The sequence below is a fragment of the Colossoma macropomum genome, unplaced genomic scaffold (assembly GCF_904425465.1).
Source record: "Colossoma macropomum unplaced genomic scaffold, Colossoma_macropomum, whole genome shotgun sequence".
Taxonomy (NCBI): domain Eukaryota; kingdom Metazoa; phylum Chordata; class Actinopteri; order Characiformes; family Serrasalmidae; genus Colossoma; species Colossoma macropomum.
In genome coordinates, this window is record NW_023494793.1 from 22,486,377 (window position 1) to 22,507,146 (window position 20,770).

At 39.2% G+C, this 20,770-nt stretch overlaps 1 protein-coding gene across 5 annotated transcripts in view; it reads right to left on the reverse strand.

The window, feature by feature from the left end:
* pxnb (paxillin b) overlaps positions 1-20,770 on the reverse strand; it is a 43,650-nt gene that overhangs the window by 13,931 nt on the left and 8,949 nt on the right. For 4 of the 5 annotated variants that reach the window (XM_036578855.1, XM_036578851.1, XM_036578854.1 and 1 more), the window contains exon 3: positions 3,810-4,018. In XM_036578855.1, the coding sequence (XP_036434748.1) occupies positions 3,810-4,018 (209 nt within the window). Of the gene's footprint in view, positions 1-3,809; positions 4,019-8,442; positions 9,074-20,770 lie in introns of those variants that run through there. The other variant, XM_036578853.1, reaches the window with a different exon arrangement.

Consider the following 20,770-nt stretch of genomic DNA (forward strand, 5'->3'; position numbering starts at 1 on the left):
CAGTGGTTTGTAGATAAGACTGGTCACAGCAAGTCAGTTCAAAGTTTTTCTGATCACCTTTATCCTATAATTAAACATTTCTATCCTTATGGGAGTGGTCTCTTCCAGGTTCACAACACCTCTATTCCCTGGGCATGAGGGGTCACTGAACAGTTTGATGAGTATGAAAGTATTGTGAATAATATCCTATGCCTTTCCCAGTCACCTGATCTACAGCTACTTAACACTTAAGGGAGATTTCTGGACAAATGCTGGACAGTGCTCTCCTCCACCTTCATCAAAACACTAACTGTGAGGGAATTTCTTTTAGATCTTTGGTGTTCCATCCCTCTAGTTCAGTTCCAGACACTTGCAGAATCCACGCCAAGGCGAACTGTAGTTGTTCAAGGTAGGCCAACACCTCACTAAGACACTGTGGTTCAGATTCATAAATCGCAGCACAAGATTTACTGTGATGTTAAGATCAAAGGGTGTGATGGTAACACGTTTGCTCATTCATAAACGAGGATACTGGCGAGTTGTACAAATGGTGACGTGAGGCATGGCTGCAGCTTTCTCTCATTTACATAAGGTAGTTTCTTCATAACAAAAAATAATCCCCCAAAAATACCCCCTGAACTACTGAGCATCATGGCAAACCTTACTGCTGTTGCACCAGGAGGATTTCAGACTGCCATGAACTTTTGCCATAAGAAATGCAAATTTAGTGTTAGAGAGACATTATTAACAGATTCCTCCAACACTTTCAACTGGTACTGTACAGCTGCTTCGTCCTGTAGCCTACATTTAATACTTTGTGAATCCCCCTCCTGTGTGTGGAAAGTAGGTTTAGCTTGTAATCCAAATAAGTGAAGATTATTTTTTTTTAGGTTGAGATTCTAATAACGTATTCGAATTGATTTAATTGCAAGCAGCTTCAGCTTTTAATCTTGTTTAATATACAACAAATTTTACAAAGAAATTCAAATGTACACGTGAAAACTACATTTTACTAGCAAAAACTAATTTCTAATTACTCAAAAGTGAATTTTTACTCACTGACATTTATTATTTACAGTTTAATTTTCACAAGTCTTATATTTGCTACTGTGTTTGCATGTTCCGCAACTCTCCTTTATCTTTTTTGTTTAGTTTTGCTCCATCTTTACCAAACTTGTACCATTATTGTCCAGCGCATCTTCCCTCCCTTCTGAGAATCTTGTTTTTCTTTGTTTTCTTATTTTCGTTTCTTTCATTATGTCCATTTTGGCTGCCAAACAGCAGGACAGTCACTTGGTGTGGGTGTTTAATACGTATGACTTTATTTACAAGTTCATTTTGAGGCTTTTGTCTAGGACACTATTGAAAATACTGTGGCATTAAAGAAACAGCAGTATGCTAATCTCCGCCACAGTGACTTTATGAACAGCTCTTATTTATCTTGCCACACATTGTGTGTCACAGCACTGCTATTGCCCAAAATGTGTTGTTTTTTTCCGTATGTGACATTTATTCTAATGGAGTTTTTTCCAAAGATAAAAGAGTGCAATGTGGCATCCCACAAGGCTCTGTTTTAGGACCCTTTTACTGCTCTCCTTTTATTTACAGCTTTTAAGAAACACAACTTATAAACACAATGTTCGCCATCAAGTTTATGCTATTATTTATATATTATATATAATATAATATATATATATATACACACACACACATACATACACACAGGTGTGAAAAAGTGTTTGCCCCCTTCCTGATTTCCTATTCTTTTGCATTTTTGTCACATTTAAATGTTTCAGATCACCAAACAAATTTAAATATTAGACAAAGATAACACAAGTAAACACAAAATGCAGTTTATAAATGAAGGTCTTTATTATTAAGGGAAAAAGAAATCCAAACCTACAGGGCCCTGTGTGAAAAAGTGATTGCTGCTTCAGGACCTGTAAGACTTGCTGTGCTAAATGGAACCATGAATTCTGCTGTCTACCAAAAAATCCTGAAGGAGAATGCCCGGCCATCTGTTCATGATCTCAAGCTGAAGTGCACTTGGGTTCTGCAGCAGGACAATGATCCAAAACACACCAGCAAGTCCACCTCTGAATGGCTTAAGAAAAACAAAATTAAGACTTTGGAGTGGCCTAGTCAAAGTCCTGACCTGAATCCGACTCATATGCTGTGGCATGACCTTAAAAAGGCGGTTTGTGCTCGGAAACACTCCAAGGTGGCTGAATTACAACAATTCTGCAAAGATGAGTGGGCCAAAATTCCTCCACAGCGCTGTTAAAGACTCACTGCCAGTTATCGCAAATGCTTGATTGCAGTTGTTGCTGCTAAGGGTGGCCCAACCAGTTATTAGGTTTAGGGGGCAATCACTTTTTCACACAGGGCCCTGTAGGTTTGGATTTCTTTTTCCCTTAATAATAAAGACCTTCATTTATAAACTGCATTTTGTGTTTACTTGTGTTATCTTTGTCTAATATTTAAATTTGTTTGGTGATCTGAAACATTTAAGTGTAACAAACATGCAAAAGAATAAGAAATCAGGAAGGGGCAAACACTTTCACAGCACTGTGTGTGTGTGTGTGTGTGTGTGTGTGTGTGTGTATACACACACACACACACACACACACACACACACACACACATATACATCAGCAAACAAAATCACCTGCATCACGTGCAAAAAAAGCTACTGTCAAGGACCTTGGTGTAAACCTTAATTATTTTATCATTTTAATTCATTTTGATGCTTCAGTAAGATTCACAAAATAAGACACATGCTAACCCTACAGGATGTTCAGAAATTAGTTAATTCTTTCATAACTTTACCAACCAGATTACACCACTGAAGTGTTACTGAAGTGTTACGCCACATCTATCTAAACATCCTAATTTCCAACTGATGTACAATGCAGCAGCCTGTGTGCTTACCAGGCAAAGAAAGTCTGAGCATTTCACTTTGGTCATATTCAGTGTACACTGGCTTGCTGTTAAGTTGTTTCTTATAACATTCAAAGCTATTTATATTCCTAGTAGTAGTCAGGAAGTCTGTTGGTGTTATTTTCAGAATAGCATATACCTAGTGTATTGGGACACGTTTTCTCCTGTTCTCTGTAATTGGGCTGTTATTTCATTAACACAATGTTATTTTATCTTCAAATGTGCTTGTGTTAAGCACTTTAGGATTTAGTAACTATAATAAAAAAGCTATATAAATATAGACACATTACTATTATTGCTACTATTAACAAAGCACACAAAACTTCTCACCAGTGTAGTGTTCTATGCTTAAGCAAGACGAATCTTTGGCTTCCAAGTCTATCTATTCCTCATTCTTATGCTTTATCAGGAAACATATTTTCACAGTAGAAAAATACTGCATATATAGACCAACTAAATAAGTGCACTCCATCCATTTCTATAGACATGGCTCATCCTGTGACTAACAACTTTGTCAAGGTTTGGTCAGTTCTTTGCAACAGCTGTTGATGCATTTGCAATGTAGCTTCTGTTTTTAAAGGTGTGGTCACACTGTCTGAAAAATATATAAAACAAATAAGTGTCTTGCAAAAGTGTGGACACTGCAACTACGGTTAAATATTGGTTGAAATAATAAAATTGCTGATGCTGCTGGTCCACGATTCCTTGAAACTAGGGCTAGCCTGAAAAATTTTAATACTTGAGTATTTGTTAATTATGTTGGTCTCCATTTCATCATTTAGTATTCAGAAACTTTGTCTTTTGTAAACACCTTAAGGCCACCGCACACCAGACGCACAGTGTCACATCGCGTCACGTAGTGAGGGAGGAAAAAAAAAGGCGTGCTTCACCTGCAGTGAGGAGTGGTGAGAATCTGGTCGGTTTTGGAGTGATCCGTTCAGAGCCTCAGAAGAGGGAGGAGGAGGTAGGGGAGGAGGAGCAGAGTCATCTTGGAGAAGGCTGCCGCCGCTGGGGAGAGAGTAGGGCGTCTCCTCTGGCAGGAACACTGGACACTTGGAGATATGAGCGGTGGAGGACTCCAGGTCCGCCAATAACGCGTCTGCATTAAGAAGACAATGCCATCATTATTAAGGATACACTCAGATACAAAGCTGTAAAGAGTTACTGCAGCTTAGGCTTCTGGATCTTAGCACATAGCATGGACATGTGTCAACAATGGAGAATCATTTTATACGGCATGTCAATTCATGCATCAAGGCAAAAATCGCTTTGATGCTCAAGCTAGGGGTAGGTAACGGGGCCAATATCTTGTACGTTCATGCTTGTGGAAAACAGACATGCTAGTGAAACTTTCATCTCTTACAATTCTCATCAGCTTCTGCTCTATGCATGTGTATTTTACTTAAAAGGCTTAAATAAAAACAAGCCAAAATAGAGTGAGTTTTAAATAATACTGCAGTTAGCATAACCACAAATATAATTTTAAGGAGCAACTGCACCTACACCCAGGTAAGACCGAACAACCTTTACAATAGCTTATTATTACCTTTAGATAGCTTATTTAATGATTTCGGTCAAATCAACTAGAGTTTATCTAGGGGTATGAACAGCAGTTAGCCAAAAAGTAAATGTAACAACTGAACATACCCACACAAAGGCAAAGATCTTCATACCAGCATCAACTGTGAATAGATCAATTAACAAAACTAAACTAACTAAACTAACACAGCAAAATGGTACATCATCTTGTTGGTTTTATCTAAACCCAGTCGAAACATGTTTACCTGATGTGACACCAAGTTTTAAAATGTAGCTAGATTTCTAGTTTTAGGGTTCAAATGTGAATTATTTGTCAACTGTTTGGCAAAACCTTGAGGCTTGCTCTTTTTTGTATGTTATTCATTACTATACATTTAACAAATGTTCCTATAACCAGAGAATTTTTTTATCCTTGTAGAACTGACTGGGGGTGGCATGGTACATTATGCTTTTGTTGTGCCAATAACAAAAATCAAATCAAAATTTGATATATAAGTATCAAAAATAATAAAATGCAAGTCAAAATATACTTCTCTACATTACGACTGACTGCACTGAAGCACAAAATGGCTAGTGCCAACTCTACCTGGACTTTACTGCAGTTGGACATTTACACTGCAATGTTTAAATTACTACTGCAATCACAAATTTATGACTTAAGTACTACTCGAACACCCCAGGTTATAGCCATGCCTGTAAATATGCCTGGCTCAAGTACGTTTTGGTCAAAGCGTTAAAATTTGTTAAATGACCAAAAAAAGTTTAAAGCTTGATTTTAAACAGAGATCTTGACTGTTGCTGTGAATTCCCAAACAAATGTCAATGCTAAAGACAAATTAAGACACATAGGTAGACAATTAGGGTAAATGAATCATTCAAAATAGTACTTTAATTCAAATTATAACTGGAATAATGTCCAGGATGGTGTAAATGTGAGTTTTCTTTATATTTCACATAAAAGTCTGATGCAGAATTTGTCAGACTTGTTGTCAATCACTGGCCAGTGACCAATGACAGAAACAAAGCCAGTGTCATCTGACACTGCATGATCCAACTGCAGCTACTTTATGCATTCATAAGAACTGAAAACAGCTCTAATAAGTTCAATAAGCAAGCCATCAAGCGGTATGCAGTCAGAAAAAAAAAACAAAAAAAAACCAAACATATAAATTAAAAACACCAGAGTAACGTTAACCTGTCACTAGGCACATGGTCAGCACTTAAAATAACTGCAGAGCCTGATGGAACAACAGAGCTTAAAATTAAACCGGGAATCTTACACAGTCGAATGGAAACAGTAGCAAGTTATTCCTCTCTAGCTGAGTTCATAAGCCTCTCAAAACAGATCAGCATCTGCGTATGAGTCAGCCTCTAAATACAGCACTTCATGTAAAAAGCACTGTACATGACAATTCCAAATCTATTTTTGCCAATAAAGACGCAGCAAATCCTAAGGCAGTACAAAATCTGGAATGTCAGAATCAAATATAACGTATTAAATGTATACTGGATATTTTAAAATGAAAAGGAAAAAAAAAAAAAAAAAAACACACCTCTCACCCCTGTTTTAACACAGTTATTCATTTAAGCCACTGTCAGGAAAAATCAACAAAAAAAATGTTTTGAGATGGGTTAACAAATTTAGAATGGTTAAACGTAATGTCTTAGATTCAATGCTGAAAAATAATAGAAAATAAAGTTTCATTTTTAAGAGTTAGAAGGGCTAAATGGCTCATCACCAGTGTAATCTTAACACACTTGAATCACACTTTCATTTTTTTTCTTTTTAGAGTTCATAGATGAAGTATGCACGTCACATGCTACAGTCAGCCAACCAATGAGACTGCCAAGCTCAGGAGCACAACACACCATATTAGCCAGTATTCTTGACATAATTATCTATGTCAGGTGTAAAATAGGTCCTTTGTGAAACAAAGTGAAAACAGTAAAATATTGAAATCATCTGCGCCAGTGCTAAATCTTTTTTGCTTCAGTTACATCCTTGTCAGGTGACCTAATCTCTTAACAAAAGAATGCTAAGTGCGCGTCAACTAACACACTGGTCAGCAATCGTCCACAGACATTATGTCACTGAGCAGATTCCAGTTTTTTTCTTCCCAGCAGTTTACCATAACTGTTCTTTAGCATTTTGAGTCACTGTACGTGCAGTGCTGATAACATGGGCGTGTTCTGTGGGTTTGGCCAGATATTGCGAAACAAAGCAAACACTTATGTTACAGGTGTTACGGTACAAAAAGTGACAGAGACACAAACAAACAGATATAACAAAGAAGGTGTCACAGATATCAAGGTACTACTGAAGATTCTTCTGTGCGACAGTGATGGCATGTTTCAACCTGTTGCTGAGAATAAAGGTACCCTGAAGGCCTCAGAACATGCCTGCTCCACTAGCAGTGCCAAGAGAAAATAAAGCACTCGTCTCACCACCCTCCATCCACCCAGCCCCAGCCTCGGGCTTGTCGATAATAGCACGGATTCACACAGGCCTCACATACCGTACTGGGGGGGGGGTTCTCACATGCTGAGGGGCTGACAACATGGGTAGCTAAAGACTGCCACGGCGCTGGTTTATATGACAGCTATACAGTAACCTGTGCCTCGGATATCCGAGCCTGTGCCACTATTACTCATAGTTTATGAGTGCGCATACCGAAGCACCAGAAATTAAATACCATCTCAGGCTGGTGCTGGACGGTATTGAGAATCACAACATTTTCCAAATATATCACGGTATCACAGTATTTTGATGTTTCAGTTGTACAAATGAAGCTCATGATACCAAACCTTACATACACAACTCTGTTTTTTCTCTTAAAATGACACCAAAAGGAATCTTGTATTTCAGGTGTATTTCTATCAACACAGCTAAGGGTGGACAATATAATGATATATCACTATCATTTTAAACTGTCACAATATACGTTTATGTATATCGGGGTAACACACTTAATGAACGCTGACCAACCGCATGTTCCATAAAAATTAAGTGCAGTGCAGTGCAGTACATAAAACACTGAATAAAAATCATTGTACTAAATTTTGATGGCTGTTTTTAAAATGTGCCATACTGTCTTGTGTCTGTGTTATCATGATACATGCCGTACACCATGAAAATGTCTGGATTTTATGCTAGATTTTTTATTGCCCACCCCTAATAATTAGTCATGTTTAACTGGATTTACTGTTGCACAATATGTAAAATGTTAAATTCATAGTTTTGAGCGGATGGTGCTCATCAAAGCTCAGAAAAACTAAATATCATGATCATATCATGTGTCATTAAAATCTCTTCAAGTATCATGATGTTAGATTTTTGCCATAGCGCCCAGCTATTTTACTGAATAAAATGTAATTATGGAAATAATGCTTGTTATCTATCAATACCACTTAAACTACCTCTACTAGTATAAAAGATTAATCAGTCAGAACTAGCCCAAAAAAAGGTGTGGTGGAAAAGATTAATGATGAAAAAATCTGAAAAGCAAGTCATTACATGACAGCACAAATGAGGCGGATATAAAGCTGTACTTTGAGTCTGTGGGCCAGTCTAGTTTATGATATGCACATTCTCTTCTCTGAATCTGATATGCTGGGTGTAAGAGGCAGACAGTGTTATTACTGTGTGCACCAGTTAAAAGTGACACAGACAAAATGCCCATTCACAGATAAGCAACCAAGGCAGAGCTTTTATTAGAGAGATTATGGAAAAAGCAGATCTCACTTAGTGACATTAATAATATCTTTTACACAAAAGTTTAATCCAAGATGATAATAATTGTCAGTAAGTAGAAACGCCTCGTCTTATTTTCTTTAAAAGCGATTAACAGCTGAGAAGTGTTAGTAGTCTAGTCTAGTAGTAGCCCAGTACTTAAGACATGACTTACACACAAATGAGAGGATACTTGAATTACTTTATACAAAACACCTATCTGCACTATATTTAAAAAGAATTGGTTTACTCACAGTGTTTTGGGTGTGTATTCCTCAAAAGTATTTCGATCGCCTTATCCACACCTGACTGTGTGCCTGTGCTTGTGTGTCAAAGCCAGTAAAAGGAGTGTAAGAAGTGAAGTGCGTGTGCCAGAGAGAGGCAATGGAGTGGGAGGGACAGTAAGGCTAATGGTCATTAACCCACTCTTTACCAAATTAGCTGTAGCTTCTGCTTTTCTGCTCAACCTCTCTTCTTTCAGTAATCTTCAGAACATAGACACAGAATAGTTCAACACAGTCAAGAGGGCTTCAGATAGAACTTTGCTAAGACCATTTTGGTGGAAACCTGATCACTTCTGTTGTAGATCATTTAAATATCCTCTGTACATTTAAATATAGCCAGTAGATATGTCATTAGCACACATAGAACAAAAACATACATATATGTCATCTCCACAGCTAGCTATGTTTAACCATAGCCACTGAACCACATGGGAGCGTATAGCCCAGCTATTTAAAGTTTAAGGACCAACGCGCAAGTCACTGAAAATGTGCTGAAAATAAACCTAGCCGGCTAGCAAGCTCTCTCTCCGTTAAAAGCCAGCGAGAGGGGCCCTGGCTTTAGCACCATCCACTCATACCTTCTCTCTGTGTCATTCTCATTCCTTTATGATCGTGCCCTGTGAGCATGATTAATGATTATACGGTTAAACAAAGTCTCCATAGCAACTGAACACAGATACAGATCATAGCCAATCATGAGTGATGAGGCAGGTCTGCAATGCACTAGCTAAGACAATCTCCAGTGTGGGCAAGATTGTGAAATCTTGTTTCCATCATAAGTTAAAGGGCCCATACCTTACATATTTCTTGCTGTTTATTTTTCCTCTGAGGTCCTCTTCTAACATTCGTGTGGTTAAAATACCAATAATAGTCCATATAGTCTAATAATTTTAGACCTCTTATTCCTTACAATTAAAAAGTATTTTGTCACTGTGCCTTTAAGACTAATAAGGTAAATGAGCTCTATTCTGATTGATTTAATATGAATAGGCAGAACTAAACTGCTAAGTGAATAGATGATTATATGTAAATGAGTTTTTGTTCTTGTGACATCACAGACACAATGAATTCAATATGGACTGTTTTTACAGCATAGGTTCCATATATGGAAACTATATACATTGGGTGTGTCTCAAAACCTAGTGAGCTCTCTACATAGACAGCATTTTACGTCACAATATGCGCACTCCCGACAAGAAGGCTGTCCCAATTCTTAGATATCTCAAATATGCTGCCTACTGAGGTCTCTCATTTTGGCCCAATATCGAGAGAGCATCGGATGTTTCCTCAGCCGCTGAGGCAATCCCGCGATGCAGCGCGGCGCAACTTTTGTTTGAAGATGGTGGGCAGAAGTGCTTCACCAAGCAGCGACGTCATCTTCAAATGTAAGTTATTCTGATTTTCTGGGGTATTTATCTGTTTTCTAGTCATAAAGGTGCACAAATAGCCTATACTTTCCGTGTTTAACCACAACTATTGTCTATTTTGCTGTTTCATTCAGAGCAAATACAATTAAAATCGCTATATAAACCACCAGAGCCAGAGCGGGATCCATGTTGGCTAACTGTGAATCTGACGGCTGAGGTAAGTAAACGCCGGTCTCGTGCAGTGGGCGGGAACAAGCAGCGACGTCACTGCTGTCTAACTAGAGCGTCTCATTTTTCTGCCTTATAAGGATAGATGACGGTTGGAACGCTACCTACTTAGACAGCTGCCTATGTAGACAGCGGCTACTTAGAGAGCTCACTAGGTTTTGAGACACACCCATTGTGACATACATGGACTGGGTAGTAAATGGTATGTTTTGAAACTTTAATATTGTTTACAAAGTACTTCAAACTTCATTATTTAAAAATAAAAGAAAATTAGTTTTTTCATGATATGGGCCCTTTAAATGTGGTAACTATGAACCAGAGTGAGAGTAATGATTAACGTTTGCCAACAAGGAAGTCTGTATTACATGTGACCCTGACTAGGGCACAAATGAGCAGTGCCATTTTCAGTAGTGTGGATAGTTTAGTGTTTTCTTGAGGCTAGGCCATTTCAGAGGACGGAATGGAGAGTGATAAACAGTAGACAATAGATTGGAATGCAGAGACTGATAAGCCTGAGCTAAGACTACTTTGCTTATATTTTCTTGAATACTAATCTCCCAATCAAAGAACAACAGCGCCATAAATGTAGCATACAGGACATCCTGTCTACTACTAAGTCTTCCTGTCAGTGGTGTGGTCAGATTTACAGAGGGGAAACTATTTACATAACTTAATTGAAGATGAAAATGTTGATGTATGGATAAAAGAAAATGACATTCAAAGGGAATTCCACCTTTATCAAAAACTCCTGTATAATCAAATCATTAGAATGTAAACAAAGTCATGCAGAGTGGTTTGATGTGAAATGCTCCATTCTAGAGAAACTTAGAATCAGAACCGTTCAGTGTCGTTGATAGGAACCAGATGTCTAAAGAGTTTAATGCCTCTAAAAGTTACCTCACAGAAAGTTATTACAAAAAATGGTTATGGACGTGCATGCTGTTTTACAAGAGTTTTGAGATATGCTTTTGGCCTACAATCTTTAAAACTCCATTCATTGCAGAGAGGTACATGCTGGGTGTTACAAGGCAAAATAGCCCCCAAGATTTAGCACTGTTTCCCCATTATCAATGATCAATTATTACATGTAAAAATTCAGAAGACGCACATAGCTTCACTGGCCATTTTGGACAGCAAATAAAATGGTTATTGGACCAATACAAAATGATTTCAAACTGTAAACAATATGAATACAAGCCCTGCAAAACAATTCACAAATACAGTTACATCATTTTTTTTTGCCCCTTGCCTCTAAAAACAAATTACACCCCAACATTTCGCTTTCCCGTTGACCATCACATCTTCTAGAGATAAACAGGCAGGCCTCGAGGTGGAAAAGGTTGAGAACCCCACTTCAATACGTTATGACCTCGGTAAGACGTCTGTAAGAGTCAGTGAGGTTCTTCACAATGCCTCCCTACCATTTTACATCAAACCGCTTTCAATGTCTGTTTATATCTCAAAAAATTTGGCAGAAACCTAAAAAAAAACTGGTGAATTTCACTTTTAACATATGGCCACACAGCTGACTGTGTTCCGAGAGAGTGTTCCTTATTAATGAAGGGCTAGTATCCAACTCCAGACTGACTAAAGGCAGTGAATGTCAATCTGATGACTTAATTCCTGGTCTGTACATAATCAGCCCAGGAGGAGGCAGTCTTGAGTTTGACATAAATGTGGGAGGAGGGCCTTGGTGAGAAATGCAAGTCTGCTGTTTATGGAGAACGTAACAGAGTGGTTCGTTAGTGTGATTAAGAATGCAAACAGAAGCACAGAGCCAAAGCGTCAACCCATTCCCCATACTGCCAGAGTGATATGTGGAGTGATCTGAAGAGGACAGGAAGGAAAAGCATGCACAGTCTGTTTGCATCTACCACAGGGTGTAAACTAGGATAAATGAAGAACTTTCCACTGAGGAATAAAGAGTCATTCATCTTACTCGGTGCTCCATTCAAGCTGTATGACATTAGGCCAAAACAAGTACAGTTAAATCTCTGATGTACTTTGCTGTTTACTACTGTATGAAGGCTAAGAGAGACTGCACTGCAAACATAGGTCATGTAGTATCATGTTAAGGGTGTAAAGGTGAGATCTCATCTCTTAAGCAAAACATTCATGGGAAAACCCCAAAATCAACTTTACATGGCCTGTGGCCATGTCTTTTTAATCCTTCCTTCCTGTGCCAACGGTTGTCCATTCCACTGCCACCCCCCCCTTATCTGAATATCTGAATGTGAACAAAGAATTCCTCACATTCCGTTACGGAGTCGCCCAAGAAGCAGGCTACAGCAGAGAAAGGTAGGGGGACGTGGTCTCAGCAGCATCAAAACAACTGGAATGTACTGGAATGTGCACAATCTTACAACAGACAGCATTCATTTGAGCAATTTCACCACTTCTGGTGGCCAGGCTATGCTCCGGCTTCCACCCACCTAATTGCAGAAAAACAGTTAAAGCATTGACTCCAAGAGGATCTCAATCTGCTGCTGCAAAGACTGTTTGTTTCAGGAGCGGTCCACACTGCAATATATTCTGAGATGTAAAACGTAAGCATTCCATATCTTGCTTATTCAAATGCTGCATTAAAACATCTGAATAAATCATGAAGATAAAGGAGCATTTCATTTGCATTCAGGGATAAAACTAACAGGCACATCTGAGAACTTTTTAAAAGTATTTGAACAGGGACGAAAAAAGTGCTAACCACATATATTCTGTGTAAGGGTGGGTAATAGGGCTACATAAACAAATATCTTGATAACTGATTATTCAAGTGAATCAATGAACTAATACTCAAACAGCTTGGATGTAGTCTGTAAATGTGAAGATCTGTAACAACAAAATGTGTGGAAATATTCTGACAAACAAAAAGTTGTAATTTAGGCTAATTACCCAGATGTATATAGTTAGCCATGTACACTCTTAAAAGAGATGGTTCTTCAGGGTTCATTTTAGTAAAGAAAACAGTTCTATATAGAACCTTGAACACTCAAAGAACACGTTGCATGATTACATGATTAAAAGGTTCAGGTTCTTTGCATCACCAGATTGATGGAGAATGTGTTGAACATGGTTCCATGTAGAACCTTTTTGAAAAGGTTCTATAAAGCACCAAAAAGGGCTCTTCCATTGTTATGATACCAAGCTTGTAACAACTAAAGAACCTTTTTTGGTGCAAGACAGAACCCCATTCAAAAAGGTTCTATATAGAACCATCTACAGCACATTCTCCAGAACCCTTGAAGAACCCTCCTTTTTTAAGCGTGTATGTACTGCTTTGACAGGATGCGCTGTCCAATGTTCATTAGTGTTTTGAAGTAAAAACTAAAACACTGCTAAACACTTATAATTGACAGAAACTGAGACGGCTTAGAATATTGCAGTGACTAATATGAGTAATGTAAGGTGATAGAGCTTTAGTGATTTCTGTAAAAGTAACGTTAACTCATTCTGACAAATCACTTACAGTATAAACTGCATGTCCTCAGGGAGAAGTTGAGTTTGTCAGAACACCAGCATAGATGACAGCTACCATTTACTGCGAGGCTGAAGTTGGCTTCCCATCCCCCAGCTTCTTATTCAGATTTTCCGATCCAGCTTAAACAGTGCAGAGGTTACATTCTGGCACCGGTAAGATGCTAACTTCAGGCTTACCCATTTACTCACAGTTCTGCTGCTTCATCAACATTAATCAACACATGCATGTTTGCTTTGTTTTGTGGTGGTTGAAGGTAATACTGCGATTCTGTGGAGAATCAGACTTAATTCCACACCGTTGGCTGGACGTCACTTTGGAAATGTAGAAAAAAAAATCACCAAAAGAAAGAAAAAAAATTGTTGATAAGTGTCAATAATATGTAAATATTGTTTCTGTCCTAGTGGGTGATATGCCAAAATAAAATTTGAAACCATTTACATGATATGCAACAAACATTACAATATTCATCATATATAATAGTAAAGCCACATTTTACAAAGGCTATGAAAAGCATAAAACAATTCTTTAGTTCAACTGTAATTCATTTAATTCATCTGCAGACTATTTGTAAACTATGTACATGAGAACATGAGGACAAACAAATGGTAAGATTAAGTCCATAATGGCCCAAAAAACGCTGTACACGTTTCGAATACTCAATGATATTTCCAGATGAGTACTCAGATATTAATTCTCAAAATGTAATTCCAATTTTTAGTCATCCATCTGATGGAACAAATACTCTTACATATTAAATCAGCGTTTCAACTCACACTGGCTGCACAAGACGTGCATCTCATGTCTGTCAAAACTCAGGCCTTCCGATCATTTTTTTTGTCCACCTGCACGTGTGACTCAAATGTCAACTTCATAGAGACTCAGTCAAACAATACTCTTACTTTCTATAGTGCTCAGAACTATCCTCTAATACTTTACTCCGTACAGTAATTTACTAAAATGTGATGATCTTGCTGTGGTCGTTGCTGAGTGGCTCCTGCACTTTACTAACAGCATGTGGAGGAAACTCTTCTCTGACACGGCAGAAACTAAAAGTGCTGTGAAGTTTTAAACCTGCAGCAAAACTGTTTAATTAGAAAAAATAAGGAGAAAGGAAAAGATAATATTCCCACATGAAAAGGTTATGTGATGAAACGAGTTGGAGGCCATGTGGACTGGGCACATGCTTGAATATTCTGGGCCAGCCCTTCATAAAAATAATGGCAGATATAGATGCACAATAGCAATCGGCCAAGATAGGAATCGACAGACTTTCACTTAACATGAAATAGGCAATCTGCATATTTATTGCATTGTATTTGAATGCTGCTGCTACACCTGCACCAAATACTGTAGCATTATTATATATGACTCATAGTGCTATACAGTCACTTGACTGTTATTTTCAGTTGTACTTCATTTTGTTTATATTGCAAGTTTGAATCACAGAAAGTGCTGAAAATGTGCTTGTGTGTTTCAAGCGTTTATTTAGTCCACACAATGAGAGCTTTGGATTGAAAAAGGGCTAATAAAAATTGGGCAATCTGGCTGTAAAGAATCAGACATCCCAGCAGTGACTTCTTTCTATGTAATTCATTAAGTTACTATATGCAAGTTTTACAGACTCACTACAATTAATCCAAATCTCTTTTTTGTAATGCATGCAGTTGTTCAGTATTGTAGATGTACTGACAATACACATTATACAGCTAAAGAAAACCATATTGCTTTGTTACTCTGTACAGCACAGAGCAAATTTTTTTCTGTCAGCGCTTAGGGCCGATATCGAGCTCCTCCCATTGTGTGCAGTAAGCATGCAGCTACAAGCCGAGATCCAGCCAGGCCTGGCTTGTTTACCACTGAAGACAGAACAGCCACCCCGCATGAGAAACACTATACTGCCTATATTTACACCAGAGAGAGAAAGAGAGAAAGTGTGAGTGAGAGAGAGAGAGAGAGAGAGAGAGAGAGAGAGAGAGAGAGAGAGAGAGAGAGAGAGTGTGTGTGTGTGTGTGTGTGTGTGTGTGTGTGAGAGTGTGTGTGTGAGAGTGTGAGAGAGAGAGAGAGAGAGAGAGAGAGAGAGAGAGAGAGAGAGAGAGAGAGAGAGAGAGAGATCAAAAACGATACCTCACAATGGAGTAAGAGAAGTGAAGATATGATATGCAGCTGCGGTGGAAGGGGTAGATACGATGTGGAGTTGCTGTTGGAAGGGGGGGTGGGGGGGGTGAGCAAGGAATGAAGGAAGTAACTCCAGGGCTGCGAGAGTCAGGTAAGAGAAAGACAGAAAAAGGGAAAACATGTAATAGATGGAGGGACGAGAGTTGGTGCAAACGTAAAGAAGAGAATCAAAGGGTGGGGTCAAGAAAAGTTTAGCTGGAGAAGAAAGGCAGGAAACAGTCAGAACCCAGACAGAGATGACAAAAGATTTGTGGTGGAGAGAGACATGTGAGATTTTGAGACGGAGAGGGTGGTCTTCTCACTCTTTCCTCCTTTTCTCACTCCCTCTGCAAGCAGAAAGTCGACACTTCCCTGAAGAGAACCCAATGCCCAAAATAAAAGCTCTTCCCCATGAACCTTCAGGCCAAACAGACAGCGGGTGGGGGGGGCAACACAAAGCTATTCTGGACACATGCAAACACACACACACACACAACGCAGACGACTAAGTAAGTACTGGCTGACACACTGTTTGAGTTCGGTGTATTAAATTTGGAAAGGGTCCACGCTGACTACACAAACTCTCCACAAAACACCTCTACATCTGGTCTTTTTTGTTTAACACGCAACTCTTAGCATGACTACATGCACCCACTGGAACATTTTACACAGACGACTCACTGGGGGTGGGGGGGTCTCCCTATTTCAGTCATGAGGGAAGAATTCTGTTCGAACACTGAGTCTAGCCCTGGAACATCCAAAGCCATCAAGAGAACAATCGCCACTGTTGTCCTAGCCAAAAGACATGGCCAAGAAGAGAGGGAGAGAGTCTTTTGAAAGGACTGAGGAGAAGAAAGCAGGAGAGAAGGAAGTCTTCCGGAGAATACAGCATGTTGTGGCTAAGGCTAGGTATCGAAATTTAATACTTTTATGCAGGCCTGTCACAAGAAACTTTAGCTGACAATTAACTGCCATGTAAATAATTGTGAGGAATCTGAATGTCTTTTTTGCTTATTGTATGTAACTATTCCAGTATGAGCATAAAACTGACTGATAAACAAACATTAACAAACATACTCACTGCTGCCCTCTAAAGGTGCTGTAGCATCAGTTACTTTTGGAACTTTTGCTGTTTTCTCTGCTTTTAGTTATTGGATTTCTTTCATTGGATCAAAATAGATCCAATTCAAACATTGCTTGCTGCCATAGAAACATACACATTGTGAAAGCTAACAACTGTGGAAAATAATGGTGTTCAGTTTCAATAACTGATCAGCTCAAATAATCGTGATAAGGTGATCATGTAATAATTGTGGCAGGCCTATGTATGATACTGATTAAATTACTTCATTATTACAGAGTATCGAAAATATACTGGGGAAAATATCTAATTGCCATTTTTTAGATCAATATTGTAACTGCAATTTGAATAATGAATATTTTCTATAAATTTAAGCACCTTTTGTAAATATTATAAATGCCTCAAAAGTTAAAATTTTTGTTTTAACAGTAAAGATATGGTGTGGAAAAAGTGTTTACCAGCGTTATGTTCAATAAATATACACTATATACACAAAAGTATTGGGACACGCCTCCTAAGTGTTCAGGTGTTTCAGCCACACCCATTGCTAACAGGTGGATAAAATTAAGCACACAGCCTTGCGGTCTCGATAGACAAACAATGGCAGTAGAATGGGTCGTACTGATGAGCTCAGTGACTTTAACCACGGCACTGTCAAAGGATACCACCACAAGTCAGTTCGTGAAATTTCTGTCCTGCTAGATCTGCGCCTGTCGACTGTAAGTGCTATTATTGTGAAATTGAAGCACCTAGGAGCAATAACAGCTTAGCCACGAAGCTGCAGACCTTGTAAACTCTGCTGATTGGGGCCTGTGAGTGCTGAAAATTGCCTCTGGAAGCAACAAAAGCAAAAGAAATGTGCATCCATAGCTTCATGAAATTGGTTTCCATGGCTAAGCGGCTACACACAAGCCTAAGATCAAAACGCACAATGCCAGGGGGTGGGGGTGGGGGGGTAAAGCACGCTGCCACTGGACTGAAGAAAATTACCTGCCTGACTGCACTGTGCCAAGTATAAAATTTGGCAGATGAGGAATAATACTATAGGGTTGTTTTTCAGGGGTTGGCCTAGACCCCTTAGTGAAGAGAAGTCATAATGCTTCAGACATTTTGGACAATTCTAATTCTTTCAACTTCGTGGCAGCAGTTTGGGAAAGGCCCTTTTTCCGTTCCAGCATGATTGTGCCATAGTGCCCAAAGCAAGATCCATAAAGCCATGGATGGGTGAGTTTGGAAGAACTTAACTAGCCCGCACAGAGCCCAGACCTCAACCCCACTGAACACCTTTGGGACGAACCAGCATGAAGAGTGTGAGCCAGGCCGTCTCATCCAACATCAGTGTCTGACCTCACAAATGCTCTTCTGAATAAATGCAAAAAAAATGCCACAGACACAATACAAAGCATGTTCATTCTTGCAGCCAGTGTGGAGCAATTTCTCACATGCCTTATTGTGCATCATGCCTGTAAAGGACAATTGTGGGTGAACACTGTAAGCCTTGATGTTATGGGGGTAGCTAACTCAACATTTTAGTCCTACAGTTTAGGTGGACTGCTAGCTCTTGTAAATTAGGCTGATAGCTTATACTAGGATCCTGCAATAGGTGGGTATTGCAAGCAGGTAGCAGCACCTAGATAAGCCACGAACAACAGTAATAAACATTCATAATAAGTACTGCTAACAAATTTAAAAAGGCTTAAATCACCTACTCGCTGGGAGTTTTGTCTGGGACTGGGAGCAGTGGTGAAGCAGTCACTTTATTTGAGGGACAAAAATGTAAGTAGCTGGCGTATACATACTGCTAACTCTGATTGGTACTTTGGCAGGTCTGACATGACCTGTGCCAAATTTAGTCCCAACCAACTTAAATCAAACAGAAGAAAATGGCTGAAAAATAATTATAAAATTCTCTCATCAGAAAAAACCAACAGCGCTCTTTCTCTTGCAGCTTTTGCGATTTTAAAATTGCAATTTAGATATAAAATGAATCTTTCAGCCCTAATTAAAAACCAAATTTGAATTCTTAACTATCCGTGAGTAAACAGGCATGTTCCAAAATCCAGTCTGCTGACTGGCTGTCTAAATTACATTCTAAATGCATGTTATTAAGTTCATAGCTTCTTGTTTAGCCTGCAATCAGGTGTGGTCAGTAAATATACAAATTCAATTTTTCCACACTAACTTTTGTTACGTAATTTAAATCAACATTTTGAAAAATCATCGTTCAGGGATCAGTATTGAGGTCATGGTATCGGTAGGGGTATTGAAAACATTTTAACGATGCCAAGCCCTGGATGGGGCACTGTTAAACTATCAATGTTGGGTCATCAATGTCTCCCCATTATGAGAGGGAACACGGCATTCTCTGCTTTGATCATCGCTCATGAACCATACCAACATTTGTAATTGAGAACAGATAGAGCAATATCCTGGAAATGAGGAACATGGCTAGAGTCATGGGATTCCAGAGTGATAAACCCAATAACCTCATTAACATAATCTTCAAGCATCCAGCATCGTTTTTTCATAGCTTGCATTAAAGTGCTTGACGAAAATGTGGGCTTTATTTGTGGACCAGCGTCAAAGAAGATGGCATTCATTTGCGAAATGTCAGGCAACAGATCATGCAAGAGTTCTCTAGGAAAACAGAGTTGAAAAACTCTGAAGAAGCAACACATAAAATTTTGTGGTTTATTAAAATGCCTTCTCACAAGCCAGAGACTATTAGTGTCAATGTCTGTGTGAAAGAGGACTTTGTGGTATGCTATAGCGAGAGAGGGTCACTTCCTTTTTCTGCAGTTTCCTCAGGAAGTGCTGTTTGAGCTGTCGGCCAAAGGGGCTCAGTCAGCCCACAGGACAGGGTGTGGGGGGCAACGGACAGGAAGTCGTTTAGCTTGCAGCCACTCTATTCTCTCTGCTTTCCTCTCGCTCCACATTTTATTCCCTCCAGCCGCCTCATTGGGTTCAGCCTCTCGGCAAAGCCACAGAAGGGTGTGGGAGTAAGTTAGCAAGCAACACCTCGTCAGCATGTGAAAAAGGCCTCGGAACTAAGACATGGAGGTCTGCATTTCAGATTGCTGTGGTTGAGTCGGATAAACACGAATGAAAGCAATTTGGCAACAGATGGACTCCTATTGTTCTGCTTATCCTCTGTTTGTTGCTACCCTGAGAACGTTAAGAGGGTTCCCTCGTCTTAAAAAAAGCAGCCTTAGTTTAAACAACATTGCCATTGTGCACCTGCTTGAAATGACTGTAATGACCATTCTCAAAAACAGCCAACCTGTGGGTGCGTGGCAGCGTGCATGCGTGGCAGTTCCTGCATTGCTTAGTAATGCTCACAACATTGCCTTAGGAGAGAATTCCAGGATTTACAGGAATTCCACCAAGGCTCAGGGGACGAGCACAGGGGGACACAAAAAGGCAAGATTACTACATTCTTCCTTCCCTTCAATCTGCTGTACACATGAACTCATCTACCCACTGCTGTTTGAGAGTCTTGATGATGAGACTGCTGGTTAAAAGTATGATCAGATTTTGAGATAAAATTAGAGAACGCTGGTTCAAACCGCAGGGCTGAGACTAACTTAAGACGCCACATTTACTAAGCTCTTAATATGTAATTTGTTAAGAAATACTTTAAAACTGTTTATACAATGTCACAATTAAGCTTCTGTGAACCAAGCCTGACATTTAAAACTCCCACCAAAAATTTTTTTGAAAATACTAATGTATCTAAAAAGGCTGATTTATAGTCCCGCACTGTGAAGACTCACATAACCGAGTCTGCATCAAAACACAGACGTTAATGGTTAAAAGTAGCTTGCAGAGGCCATGACTACTGTGCGTCCAGCAAATGAAGACTAGTTATCCAGCAGCGCTGAAGTGGGACAACACCTGAAAAACAGTCAGCCTAAACTTGAACTAGCGCAAAACAGAGCAGTCTGAGGATTGGCTGACAGGAGAGATGCGATATTATAAACAATTATATCA